General features: G+C 41.4%; 2 protein-coding genes across 12 annotated transcripts in view; one reads left to right on the top strand and one right to left on the bottom strand.

Annotated features, from left to right (window-relative positions):
• LOC124861634 (R3H domain-containing protein 1-like) overlaps positions 1–8,013 on the bottom strand; it is a 46,813-nt gene extending 38,800 nt beyond the window's left edge. For 3 of the 10 annotated variants that reach the window (XM_047355506.1, XM_047355513.1, XM_047355511.1), the window contains exon 1: positions 3,607–3,987. The gene's annotated coding sequence lies outside the window, so the exon portion shown is untranslated. Of the gene's footprint in view, positions 1–3,606; positions 4,002–7,876 lie in introns of those variants that run through there. The other 7 variants (XM_047355515.1, XM_047355514.1, XM_047355508.1 and 4 more) reach the window with 6 other exon arrangements.
• Positions 8,014–8,170: 157 nt separating this feature from the next.
• zranb3 (zinc finger, RAN-binding domain containing 3) overlaps positions 8,171–14,749 on the top strand; it is a 97,127-nt gene continuing 90,548 nt past the window's right edge. For both annotated transcript variants that reach the window (XM_047355505.1, XM_047355504.1), the window contains exons 1-2: positions 8,171–8,309; positions 10,237–10,412. In XM_047355505.1, the coding sequence (XP_047211461.1) occupies positions 10,282–10,412 (131 nt within the window). In that variant the 5' untranslated portion in view covers positions 8,171–8,309; positions 10,237–10,281. The remainder of the gene's footprint in view (positions 8,310–10,236; positions 10,413–14,749) is intronic.

The raw sequence follows: 14,749 nt of genomic DNA, 5'->3' as shown, positions 1-14,749 counted from the left end.
TAAATGCTTAAAAAAGAAAAAAAAAAAACACGAAAAAACTGTTTCCTCCTCTATTGGTTAAATATGTCCAAACCAACATCTCCCACCATTTATAGTCTAAACAAATAAACTAACATTAAGTTCAATGGAATTTCAATAAAAATTTGATCAACACGTCCTTAAATAAATAGAGAGAATTTTGCAATTTATTCCCTTTGTTGTTGGATTAAAACCCCCCCCCCCCCCCCCCCCCCCCCCCGGTCATTAGCAGGTTGGGGTTAAATCTGTCACATAGGAGTGATAAACATCTAATTATGACTGAAACTAATCTAAGAATAGAAGTCAGCTTGTGATAAGTGTGTTTTTTTTTTTCCAATATGCAGCTTGAACCCAAAATGTTTTCAGCTGACTGTGAGGTTCTACTCTGTATGACCTACGTCTAGGCTTTCTCATGCATTTCTTGGCCTCTTATTGCCTTGGCTGATCTCAGCATCCTCATGATCTTTATGCGATACCCACCCCTCCTCTTCACAATCAAGAGAACCCGCCCTTCTTTTCTAACAACACCTCTGCCTGAAGCCAGTTTTACAAATTGATATGCTTCCTTTGCTAACAAAACACCACAATACTAATTAAGGCGCCAGCTTATCACTGTATGTTAGTTTAAACGCAGACTCCCATCCGCTGTCAGGACCACCTTTAAGTTTTCTTTCTAGCTGTGTTTCTTGGGTCTTTCGAAACCCACCCAGCACTTCTTAAACACGGCTAAGTGTGAAACCACCACTGCGGGCGTCGCACTCTTGCCTTGTAAGCTGAAGCGATGTCAGTTCTGTCTGAAATGAAAATATGGTAAATCTTTTCTGTTTGAACTCTGCTGTCCTGCAGCAATCACATCCATGCCTTTGCAGAGTATTAAAGTCGCTCCGACAGCGGTGCGGAAAAGTCTGACCGCCGGTGCTCCAGGTTTTCCGAGCAACGCTGCTGAGCAGACGCTGCAGCCAAGGCTTAACCGGATGGTTGCAGGACTTCACGCTGAGCCTCTGAGAGATTGTCTGTGTGTGTGTGTGTGTGTGGTTAATAATGCACTCCAATCCCCTTGTTAAAAATACCTGAAGAAAATATATATATATTTGTTTTGACACACAAGACAAGGAAGCAGGGAAGCATCCCCCCGTTTGACAGGAGATCAACAGCTCCCAACAAGCTCTCGCGCTGCAAAAGCCTCCGCACAATCTCACACGGCGGTGAACTTGTAGAGGAGGCGCTCTGCCTGCCAAAGCACCGTCTGGCATTGTGCTGTGGCTGACAGGGAGTGGCTCATTGGTATTAAAATCACCGCAGAGTGCAGCACCCTTAAAGAGGCATCGTTCGGTGTCACACCAGCAGCCTCACACGCACAGAGATGCGTCAAAACTGCCCATTAACACACAATGCACATTCATGACTGCATTAAAATGCAAATATGCAAAGAGGCTTCACAATACAGCCAATCTTGAAAGGAATAATTACAATCTGAAATGAGAAAAATGTAACCTTAATATCTGTTCTGGCTGCAGTTAGTATGGTGGGTCTGGCTGCTGTACAGTGTCAAGGCAAATTTGCTCTCCAAAAGGAAGATATTGGAATTTTATTCCAATTATTTCAGGGAATAACATCAATTGGCATAAGGGCAGCCATCCACAGAGCTAAATTCATTAAACACCGGGTTCTTCTTTTCTACAACAAACTAGTGATAAATTTCTCCAACACTCTGAGCCGCACAAGAGCCACTCACACACTATAGTGTGCTTATTTTGTCTCCCCATCGCACAGACCTGCCTGCCTCTCTCTCACTTCTAAGAGATGACCTTTCCCTCCCACACCTTTCCTTCTCTCCGCTTTTTTCTGCTCAGCTATGCGTGGATCGGAGCCGATAACCAGCTCCCCTTGAGCTGGAGGACCCTCGATACCCTTCCTCTATCTGCCCTGGTTCTATTCTCGGGAGAGAGTGAAGAGGTGAGGTGAAGAAGAGAGAAAGGGAGGGCAGAAAGGAATGAGCCTTAACGTTTGCGGGCAAAACACTCTTGTTTGATAAAGAGAATAAAAAAGGGGAAATGCTGAAAAATAACTAACAGGAGGAGCTTCATTCAGTGGATCGCTATGAGAAAAAAAAAGGCAACCCAAATGTTAATCTTTGACTTTTTAACAAACTTTACACTAAATCACTAGAAAAGAAACAAAAAAACGTATCATTTTTCATTAGTTGTCCATTTAAACTACAGATGCACAAATCAGGCTTTTCCTAGCCTACACTGATTTCAGGATTTCTTCTAGGTTTGATCTGTAGATTCTGATTACTTTTCTAAGCCGTACAACCTAAATAAATGTGCTGCAGCATCTTTGATAGAGGCAGTAGTTAGAAAAAAATAAAACAGGAAGAAATCACAAGATCAAACCAATATATGTCCCTAACCTTTATCTGATTTCTATTAAACTCAAGTACATAAAAGAGTTCTCAGTTTCTATGAATTTAATGAACAGAAGAAAAAAAAAAACAGATAAAAGGGAAAACTGGCCAGTTCTGATCTCAGGCTGGTTGTATAGGAAATATCTAAAACCACAACAAAAATAAAAAATGATTTTTATAGGAAAGTTTGGCTTCTGCAGATTGCATGGCGAGGACCTAGACTAATAAAATCAGGAATCAAATAAACAGTTAATTATGTTCCTAATGCTGGTTTGCAGACATGGCGCTGCAATAAAATTGATTTCGGCGTTTTGCCTAACTGAGTAACTAATCTCCCGTTTTCCAACCATTTCTGCTAATTGCAAAGCAAAGAAAAGCACCAACTGGGGAGAAATGATTAGGGTAGAGCCTATGAAATTGTATCACTTTCATACACTGCTCTCCCCAGTTTTAGGAAGACTTAGGCACTGTTGGTAAAAGGAACTGCTTATAATGGGGGGGAAAAGGCGTAAACTGGCACAAATGAGCCTCTAATTGTGCTGCTCGCTCTGCTTTGAGGTTGCATCTCGCAGCAGAGGTGCAGGCAGGCCTAATAAATTAAATCCACAGCAGAGCATGTAGGTAATCCATTATCTATCCCATAAGATGGCTTCCAGGGAATATCAATCTAGGCAATTAGAGCAGAAACAATAAACACAAAAAACTGACATGCAAGCCTAGCAGTTTTTATCCCACAGAGCTCTTAGGAAACGAGGAGAAAGAAAATCGGCGAGTCATTAAAAGTCAATTTGCAGACAACACCTGCAGAACAAACATGGGAAAATCAGGAGAGACATGAGGATGAGCTTGGCTGGAGAACAATGCAGAGTGAAGCCTCTTATTTGCTGATCTTGGTTAATTATCCTGCTAATGGAAAGCAGATGCACCGCTTGCAAACTAGCCAGAAGATTTCAGATGCTCTGGCTCAGCGCAAGAGTAACAATGCAAAAATATCCCTCTTTGCACAAAGCAGTAACTTTATAGAGTTGATTAATGCATTAAAATCTATTTTCAGCAAAAACTTTAAAGTTGCTCAAAAAGATACAAAAATGTTTTAAAATTTTATAAAGATGAATATCAAGTCAAGCATGCAAGATCAATATTTGCTCACTATCTGAGTGACTGGAGGCTGCAGGACATACCTGCGTGCCCGGCAGCTCTGCCGTCCATCCCTTCTGCCATGCAACCGTTTAGTTTCCATTGTACAGGAGGCACAATCTGCTGGAGAGGAGGCTGGAGTCGCCTCCCAGCTTGCTCCTCGGCAGCTGCCTGCTGCCTCCTGTACTCCTGCTCGACTGAGTGCGAGCGGAAGACGGAGGAGAGGAGAATGTAGTAGGAGAGGATGAGGGGAGGAGTGGGTGTCACAGAGAGAGAGAGCTGGAGAGAGAGTATGGGATGGATGGAGAGAGGGAGGGAGGGGGGTAAGAGCGCAAGTCTACCTGCCACAACCCATCAAGCCAGCCAGCCTTGGAGACAGAGCCAAATCAACAGCTGGCCCCTGCGTGATGTCAGTGCGGCAGCAGCCAGTCGCTGTAGCCGAGGGCCGGCCGGCCGGCGATATGGAGCGCCGACTGAACCAAAGTCACTAGCTAAATGGGGCTCTTCATTAGCTTCTTTGCTTTAGGATGGGGGTGGGAGCAGGAAAAGGAGGCGGAGGAGAGGCCAGCCAGGGACATGGGATGGATTGAAGGAGACTGAGAGGAAGAAGAGGGAAAAAACGCGAGGGCGGGAGGGAGAAAGGCAGGCAACAAGAAAGCAAAAAAAAAAGGAGTAGAGGAGACAAACAGGGTAGCGATGAATCTGAGGCCAGCTAGGTACTCGCTGACCAGGTGGAGAGTCGATGGGGAGGCGTTGGCTGCTTTGTGGCCGAGCTGTTCGGTGGGCTACCTTCCCACTAAAGCTGGCACCCTGCTTTTCCACACCAGAACACGAGCAAATCCCACCAACTCCAAACAGCCAACACCTGAAATACCCCACTTCATCTAAATCTACATTTAAATATAACAGAATGAAAAGAGAGCCAACGGGTTCTTATGTGCAAAACAATGTAAAGAATTCAGCCTCTTCGACGCATGCAGAAACGATGCACTAACATGCACAGCAGCGATGGCAGCTTTGTGGAAAGAACCCACTTCACGAAACGCTCTCATCAACGACTTACTGACAAGCTGTCATCAAAGACACGGCAAGTCACAAACAGGTCCTGTGCAGCCCTAGTCTAGACTGCCATAGTGTGATTGTTTTCGTCCTTTCAGCCGCTCGACTTTAACGGCAAACACAGTGGGTGGAAAAAGTTCCTGCTGTCACTTAGCAACCGACATCCAGGCTGCGACAAACGATCCGATCCAACCCTGCCACGTAATTGTACCTTTCGTTATGCCAGGTCTCGGAAGAATTTATTATTATGCTTTCTTAATCCTGTGAAAAGGTCAGCAATTGGACAAACAATTTACGGATAGGCGAATGAATTATTTAATGGACCCACCTCCCCACACAAACAAATATGAGAGATCTCCCCCCCCCCGGGAGGCGATGAATAATTTAGTCATCACGGGCCACATCTTTGGTGAAAGCTATTACACGGCAACCTCAACCTCAATATGTGATAATGTCATCAGCGGTAGATTCGCTCTAACCTGCGGAATGAATGGTCAACTGGGCTGCGGCGGCAGTGGGTCGAGCTGCCGCAGGGCAAAACTGTTGGAGCGAGCTATTGTTAGCATTTATTTTAAGCTTTCGGAGGGGGAGTTCTACAGATTGCACACAACCACAAGAGGCCATTTGAGCTATGATTTAGTACACTTTAGTGTGCACTCAATGTGGGTGAAATGACACTTGCTTATATTGGTGCTACTTGTGGTAAAATCTCTGCAGCTTAATGTCGCATACAGAGCCTTCAAAAGTGCTCCTACCTTTTGATCTTTTTCACATTTTGTCACGTTACAACTAGAAACTGTCATGTACTTTATTGGGATGTTATGTGATTGACCACCGCAAAGCAGTGCCCGGTTGAAAAGCAGGAAACCGACATTAATTATGAAACTTTTTAGCAACTAAAAATCAGAATAGTTTATCACTCATTTGTATTCAGTCCCCTGAGTAAACAGCTTCTTTTTTTTTTTTTTTGTAATTACAGGTGCAAGTCTTTTGTGATATGCATCTACCAGCTTTGCACATCTAGAAATATAGTTCTTTGCTCGTTCTTCTTCACAAAACAGCCCAAGCTTAGTCAGACTGGATAGAGTGTCTGAAAAGCAATTTACAAATCTTGCCAAAGACTCTCGATTGGATTTAAGTTCAGACTTTGACTGGGCCATTGTAATATGAATATGCTTTCAAATAAACCTTCCCATTATATGCTATAAGTTAGTGATTGTAAAGTGAAGAAATGTGGAAAAATGTTGCATACTTTTACAAGCATGGGATATGACACATTTCTAGATCTGTAACCTAAACCTGTATCCAGTCTTCACCCACCAGTCTCCTCTGTTACCATCATAAAAATGATCCCATCATGATGTTTAGCCTCATTGGTGGCGAGTCTTAGGCTCTCACAGCCATCTCTGTCAATTTCTGCAAAGTCAATGAGGCAATAATTATATAGGTTGGTCAGCTGCATGATAGCATTTATGGCTAACTTATTAAGCAAGTATAAATTTGGATTATGGGATTTTTAATTTATGGCCCATGCGGAGGATAAAGACCCTTTTTAAGCCACCTTTTACTGTCCAGATGACTCTGCAATGAAGCTGTACTAATGTCTCTCAAAGATAAAAAATATATGAATAAACCCTGAGTGACTTTATTAAGTTCAAACCCCTCTTACATCAACTAGCCTCTATAGGACTGTGGTTGCTAAGCTTTTCAGGCTCCCAAAATAATAATAACAGATAAGATGGTACTATCCTTTATATCTTCTTAAACTTATAAGTATGCTTTTATGATTATTATTTTTCTTGTAATTAGGTTTCAGAAAAGAACTTCTGGTTTTAAAAAGTTTCAAAGGCTCCAATGTGCAGCGTACTTTTTCTAAAGTATAAAGTGTTTTTAATGAGATGTTAAAAGTAGTGCCAGTGGTTGGCTGCATGGAGCAAGGACTAGGGCAGTGTTTGCCCTCCCCTATCAGTTACTTCACACTGCCAGGCAGATGGCTGAAAGCAGGCTTTTCCCTCACAAAGACGTATTTGGTGTTGTTGATGTTTAGAAATATTTTCGGTCAGAAAAGAAAACATGCGCCATGTTGGTATGCAAACTAAAAGAGCATCATCCATCACTTACTTGAAAAGGTACAGCTGTTATAACATTTTAACAATCTACAAGCAGCATATCAGACTGATTGCGCAAGAAGCAAGCTGCACTCACAAACAAGCTAATATTGGCCCTCTGTAACTCTAAACAGCACAGTACACCAAAAGCACTTGAAAACTACAGCTAAGTTTAGTGTTAATTCTGTAGTATTTCATATATTCATGTATCAAAAACCAAAGCAGCTGTCACTATTATACTACTAGATATAATGCTTAATGTTGGATATAAATTTAAGCTCTTCTGTTTTGAATAAGGCAGTACAATCGTGTTATATATTTTTATATTGCAATTTTTACAAAAGATTGTCATACTGGCCTATACCTACCCCCTGTTCATTTGTGTTTAGGTTGTTTCTGGAACCTTCATCTGTGCAAAAAAACAAAAACAAGCTAATAGAACAAATCTAATTAGGTTGAGTAGTCAATTACATTAAAAAAAATGGTACACCGACTACTGCCACGTCCCACAGAAAGGTTGGGATAACAATCCCAATCTAATTCTAATTGCTAATCCAAAATACTTTTTCCTTATTACTAAACAGCAAGTCCGACACCGCCAACCTCCATTAAGATTATGACAATTTAATTTTCCTTGAATAAATAAAAAGGAAGCCAGATCTGTGAAGGCTTTTCATTTCTTAAGTAGATATCACCACATTTCTGTCCAAGCAGCTAAGGTAGAAAACAGTCATTTCTGAAACGGACTGCAGCAACTAAGGTGAGAGAGACAGAGTCGGAGCAGGCCTAAAAGTTGTTGAATTACTATATATTATTTCACAACCGCTATAAGGTTTTCTGGGGGGAATTTCGATAAACCTTAGCCATATTTTAGATTTGTGCGCAACTTTAGTTTCGACGTGTGCACTTTCATAAACGGCGTGCTCCATTTTAGCGTTGGTTTACGTCGGGGCTAAGCTAACAATCCTTACCTGGCACTGCGGCGTGCTAACGGCCAAACACCGGCGCCCTGAGCTGTCACACAGCACACAACAGACCTGCTTCTTGCTAACTAGCTCCGGTTCCAGGATTCAAACTATCGAGTTAGCATTATTTACCACTAAAGTGTTTGGTAGGATGCAGTATGTATCTTTCAGTATGTCCTTACCGCTTTGATTTACACTCGGTGAAGTAGCCGTTGTTCCCTACCGGGTGGTAAAGCAGCTGCTGTTTGTGGCGAAGTAAAACGGGATCCAGCAGGCAGTCTGTGCGTCAGTTCCTCACGGCGCACACGCACGGTGTTCAAAATATGTCACGTCTTGTCGTAAACTGGCTTTTCCCCCTCGCTTTATGGTAGCACGCGTGGACTGGACGTAGTTTGCAAATACCGTCACTTGTTTCGCTTTTTTTTTTCCCAAAAAAGCGAATGGACGTTGCTTGCTTACTGGTTTTAGTTGCGTTGTGTCGTAAGAACAGACACTTTACGGCGGCAGTGACGTAGATGGCGTGTATGTTGAAGTTGACGCGAAACTATTAAAGTGTTTGAGTCCTCACGTTGACTGCAGCTTCTTATATATCCTACAAAGTTGTGTCTCAGCCTGGTGAGTGTGTTTGTGATAGAAAAGTTGCTCGTAAACAACGATGTAGCAACGTGATGGAGCTCGGCTCGCCATGTACAGTTAATTTTGATTTAAATAATATAAAAATGTGTGTTTATTCATGAAAACCACGTATTAAATTTGAAACTGTTAAAACAGATGTTTATATGTTCCGTTGGCTACTAAACTGGTATTTTATTTACTATGTATTTGATGACTTTAAACTATAGCTAATTCTTAAACTGTATTTGTGAAAAAGGATTTTTTGAAGTCAGTTTCTGTTAAGTTATTAGTAAAAGTTCCTGTAGTACAAAGATGTTCGTACCCCAGGTCTTGAAATAAAAATAATATAAATATTACTAAAAATTGCATAGCTATATACGGGTATGCAGTTTTTGAGTGTATAAAATAGCCAGTATAAGCTAAAACTAGGGGTGCATCTGACTAGCTGTTAGCCTTCCACCATATAGATGGTTTATTACCTTTTCTACAAACTCACCATACCATAATTGTCTGTTATAAACAGGGAACTATTACTGACAATAAACTAGATTTGATGCCTGCAAGACTTTAACTTTTAGATCAGATATATGGCAACATTAGCCTTAAATTCAATGGACAATTTATTCAGTGTTTAGAATTATTTTAAACCTAAAAATGCTTATTGAGTTTAGATACATTTGTTTCAGTTGATTGAAAGGATAAAAACACTTATCATAAATGTATAAAAACAATGCCATAGATGAGACTGTGTTTTCACGATGACCTTTTCTAATTGGCTTATTTGCAATGTTAGCATGGTTCAACTACTAATAGCCAGAGCCAAATGTCTCTGCTGGTGTTATGGTACCTTCTGTTTGTACTCAGAAGTCAGATTTTTTCCATCCTTATCAGAAAGACTACTTGTACACCCCCTGAAGTCTGAATTCTGACTGGGAAAGCCAGAGGTGGTAGAGAAGACCCAAGTTTAGGATTCAATATGGCTGCCATGCATATAAATTTAGTGAAAGACTTGCAATGAGAATGTACCTGACTTAGGTGTGCCGTCATTCCCAGATCTGGGCTGCGACCTCACAAACAAACTAAAGGCAACATTTAGTTGCGTTTAGCACCTAAACGCAAGGTGGTTCAGCACCTAAACCATAGGTGCTGAGTGTAGGAACCATTTGCATATGGTTCAGCAATTAAGTATGGACCAACCAAAATGTGGACAGCTGTTATTTCAAATCCAGACCTTTATGATTTTAAGTTTCTATCTTCTAACAAGTGAGCAGTGGAAAAATGCTTCATAACTGTAACTTGCAAAGATTTTAAATAAATCTTTACCTAACAGTTATGGCTACATAAGCTTAAATATCAGAACACTAAGTTGGAAGCAGACAAAATGTGACAAAGAATGTAGTAATTGACTTGTACTGTCGAAGTCTTAAAAATAGTTGGTGTGACATCAATGGACTGGTAATCTTTAAAGTCATGCCAAAGCATCACCATTTGATTTAAGTTCATACTTTAACTAGGCCACCACATAACCTTTGTTTTTTTGGAGCCATTCAGAGTTGGCCTTGCTGGTGTTCTTCAGATCATTGTCCTGCTGTTGAACCCAAATGCATTATAGCTTAAGGTCACAAACTGATGGCTGGACTCTCTTTCAAGATTTTCAGGTAGTGAGATTAAACTCAGATATGATTTACAATATAACAAGGGATACATTTACCTTTCCACTTAAGGCTAGGTTGGTTTAGATGGCTTTTTGCTCCTTAATAAATCAAATCATGATTTCAAAACTGTATTTTGTATTCATTTAGGTTGTCTCTGTCTAATAATAAAATTAGTTTGCTGATCTGAAACGGTTGCAAAAGCAAAAAAAGAAATCTGAAGGTACTCTACACATGAGTTTTGTTTTAACAACATGCTTGTTTTTATTTTCTAGACTTTAAATCCCACCCTGCTGACTGATGCAGACCTACTACTAGTAATGAACCAACAGAGCTCTGACTGTGACACAAGATGGTCGCAGCAACTGTCAGGACTTCCTCCCAAGCTTCTGCAGCGCCTCATGCCTTTTCAAAGACACGGAGTGGAGTTCGCTTTGTCTAAAAGTGGACGGTGAGCAACTTCGTCCTGCTGACACCTCTTTTGTAATGAAGCATCGGCCAATAATATGAGATTTAGTTAAGCAACTGTACGTACTGGTTGGATGAGGTACCTTTAAGTGAGTCCCCACTTTGCAATTATAAATTGTATTTGCAAAATGCACAAGTTGGCATAATCTTAACCACAGGGTTAAGAGTCCAAGTTGTGTCTATGAATATGATTACTGTCAGTGGGAAGTTTCTCAGTGTTTTCCTGTGTTCAGCACAAACTTAACAGTCCAGGTCTTGTCCATTTCATCCTCCGCTCCAGTTCTGCAGAGGGTCAACCTAGTGGGAGCAAATCTGAGGGATGCTGCTGGTGTTGAGCTGCCGTATTGATTTAGGAACACTGGAAGGCTGCGCTTTCTCGCATGGATGGGTCAAGGGGTCAATTTGCTCTCTCTGCACATCACAGACAGCCTACCTTGTTCGATTGGTATTAGTGCGAGAGCATGAACAGCGCAGAGACATTGTATGTCTGGAGCAAACAGATATAGTCTTAGAAGACATAATGCTTCATGTAAACATAATTAATGATTAGAGATGCACAAAGAAGTCAGCTGGGGACCAGAATTGGCAAACTGATAAGCCCTGACTGGTGACAGGCCACTTCTTTATTGGACAGATGCAGTAATTCATGCAGAATATGTCCTGACCAAGTATCAATAATATTACAGTACATGAATATACTTATAAGTAGGCAGATATTTCTCTGTTAAAAATAATCTTTTTATTCAGATTTTTGGAGGGTTTTATTAAATGAAAGCCATAATCATAAAATTAATACGAATTAATTATTGAAATATATCAGTCAAATGTATGTCACTTTTGAATTTAATTACTGAAATGAAATAAAATAACTTTCCCATGATATTATAATTTGAGCCTGCGCCTGTATACATGCACACACTGCAGAAACCCACTTTCTGCTCGCCAGAGGAAAAATCATTAATTCATTTTAGCATAAAGCAGCTAAAATCTGTTATAAAGCTCTGAGTTTGCACTAGCTGTTCACTTCTCAATAGAACGGTATTTAATGTCACCGTAAGATGTGCTCAGTTCAAGTCCTACAGTTAAAGTTCTTGTTGTTCATGTTAACATAATCCTTGATCTTTTTTTGTACCACCACCAGGTTCTTGTTCCGATATGACCGCTTCTGGCTTTAAACGACTAATTGACTAAAAGACTTTAAAACTGTTTTACTATGTTACAGCCGAATTTGACTGATTACAAGCTAAAATGACAGCAATTAAGTTAATAACACAAATATAAATGCTTCATTATATTTATACAGAGGCTAAAACTAAAACTGGTGATCAGCAGAAATTTTTTACTGAAGGCAGGAAGAGCATATTTATACTGAACAGACAACAATTTAGTGGAGCTGTAAACTTGCTGGATTTTTAGGAAGGTGGTTATAACATCTCATGAAAAAACTGGATATCACCACCTGAAATGAAGGTACAGTAGACATGATGAGATGACAGCTGAGAAATAAATGGCAGCCTGTCATAAAATGGCTCCTGAAATGCGCTGCACATCATATACTGATGTAGGATATCTACCTGCGTAGGAGGATCCGTGGGTGGATTATTTTTTTTTCCCTGTGCATCTCACAGCCATTGTGTCTCTCTCTACATCCAGAGAGCTTCAAGTGTACCGAGCCAAAACATCAAATGTCGTTGCAATTCACATACTTATGAATCCTGTTGGATCAGCTTGTGTGGGAGGGTGAGTGAGTTTTATGGAGACAAACGGGGTAAAATGTGTAAAATATGTGGCTCAGCGCAACAATAAAAAGGATGTGGTTGATTGAATTGTTTAGGAAGTTGAACAGAAGTTTGCTTTTTAGTGTTGAGATCTTTAAGCTCTCAGATCTTCTATACCAGAAACATGCCCACCTTTGCAAGTGTGAGTGAGCCCACTTGGATACTTAAAAAATCCATTAAGATTTCATGATTTGTTTCTTCTGATGAAGCTGAAAGCCAGGCATTTGATGGAGTATGTTTCTAAGCTGTTCTTCTGTTCAACAGGGTGTGTTTTGCTAATGTGATGGTAGATCAATACTCTATATTTGCATCAAATTTGTGGTTTTATATGACATATACTGTTCAAAAAAATAAAGGGAACACTCAAATAACACATCCTAGATCTGAATGAATGAAATATTCTCATTGAATATTTTGTTCTGTACAAAGTTGAATGTGCTGACAACAAAATCACACAAAAATCATCAATGGAAATCAAATTTATTAACCAATGGAGGCCTGGATTTGGAGTCACACACAAAAATAAAGTGGAAAAACACACTACAGGCTGATCCAACTTTGATGTAATGTCCTTAAAACAAGTCAAAATGAGGCTCAGTATTGTGTGGCCTCCACGTGCCTGTATGACCTCCTACAACACCTGGGCACCTACAACACCTGGGCATGCTCCTGATGAGACGGTGGATGGTCTCCTGAGGGATCTCCTCCCAGACCTGGACTAAAGTATCCTCCAACTCCTGGACAGTCTGTGGTGCAACGTGACGTTGGTGGATGGAGCGAGACATGATATCCCAGATGTGCTCAATCAGATTCAGGTCTGGGGAACGGGCGGGCCAGTCCATAGCTTCAATGTCTTCATCTTGCAGGAACTGCTGACACACTCCAGCCACATGAGGTCTAGCATTGTCCTGCATTAGGAGGAACCCAGGGCCAACCGCACCAGCATATGGTCTCACAAGGGGTCTGAGGATCTCATCTCGGTACCTAATGGCAGTCAGACTACCTCTTGCGAGCACATGGAGGACCATGCGACCCTCCAAAGAAATACCACCCCACACCATTACTGACCCACTGCCAAACCGGTCATGCTGAAGGATGTTGCAGGCAGCAGATCTCTCTCCACGGTGTCTCCAGACTCTGTCACGTCTGTCACATGTGCTCAGTGTGAATCTGCTTTCATCTGTGAAGAGCACAGGGCGCCAGTGGCGAATTTGCCAATCCTGGTGTTCTCTGGCAATGCCAAGCGTCCTGCACAGTGTTGGGCTGTGAGCACAACCCCCATTTGTGGACGTCGGGCCCTCATACCATCCTCATGGAGTCGGTTTCTAACATTTGTGCAGACACATGCACATTTGTGGCCTGCTGGAGGTCATTTTGCAGGGCTCTGGCAGTGCTCCTCCTGCTCCTCCTTGAACAAAGGCGGAGGTAGCGGTTCTGCTGCTGGGTTGTTGCCCTCCTACGGCCTCCTCCACGTCTCCTGGTGTACTGGCCTGTCTCCTGGTAGCGCCTCCAGGCTCTGGACACTACGCTGACAGACACAGCAAACCTTCTTGCCACAGCTCGCATTGATGTGCCATCCTGGATGAGCTGCACTACCTGAGCCACTTGTGTGGGTTGTAGAGTCCGTCTCATGCTACCACGAGTGTGAAAGCACCACCAACATTCAAAAGTGACCAAAACATCAGCCAGAAAGCATAGGTACTGAGAAGTGGTCTGTGGTCCCCACCTGCAGAACCACTCCTTTATTGAGTGTGTCTTGATAATCACCAAAGATTTGCCCCTGTTGTCTATTTCATTTGAACAACATCATGTGAAATTGATTGTCAATCAGTGTTGCTTCCTAAGTGGACAGTTTGATTTCACAGAAGTTTGATTTACTTGGAGTTATATTGTGCTGTTTAAGTGTTCCATTTATTGTTTTGAGCAGTATATTATTCCTAAGATACAGTCTACAGAGAGCTGCCTCTCAAAGTCCTTTAGGCTAAGACGGCTCAGGGGAACAGATCTATGTTTAATACAAGTTGGTGATCACAACATAGATTAAAATAAACTACAAATACTGTAGCTTCTTTAGCCCATTTGAATATGGGGTGGTAATATTAAAGTGCATGTGACATTGAATTTTCACGATAAATCCAATTACATTTATGGAAAGGAAACTTTGATGAAATATTTCAAAATGTATATTCATGCCACTGAAATGAACAGTTGTTGAGATATATGGTCATAAATTTCACTAGAAAGGTATTTCCAGACTACTCCTTTGCGCTCTTTTATGACGTCAGAGGGAAACCTTGCATATAAACTGACTGCTGCTACAAAGGCTGCCAACACCGACAGCAGCGAAGAATCTGATGTTTCTTTAGATATATTTCAGTCACTATCGGAGAGAGACACAGCAGAGTCAGCAGAAGAAAGTCAGCTTTCATCAGATGGCAGAGCACAAGTGCTGCGGTGTGCAGACGGCCATCTAATTGGACCAGTCTATTTTTGCCGGAAGCCGAAGCAATGAAACTCAACCACCAGGAAACAGAACGAGCAC

Source organism: Girardinichthys multiradiatus, chromosome 24 (genome assembly GCF_021462225.1).
Source record: "Girardinichthys multiradiatus isolate DD_20200921_A chromosome 24, DD_fGirMul_XY1, whole genome shotgun sequence".
In the NCBI taxonomy this organism is placed as follows: Eukaryota; Metazoa; Chordata; class Actinopteri; order Cyprinodontiformes; family Goodeidae; genus Girardinichthys; species Girardinichthys multiradiatus.
The sequence above is the reverse complement of the archived record's forward strand: the minus strand, read 5'-3'. Positions and strand labels throughout refer to the sequence as shown.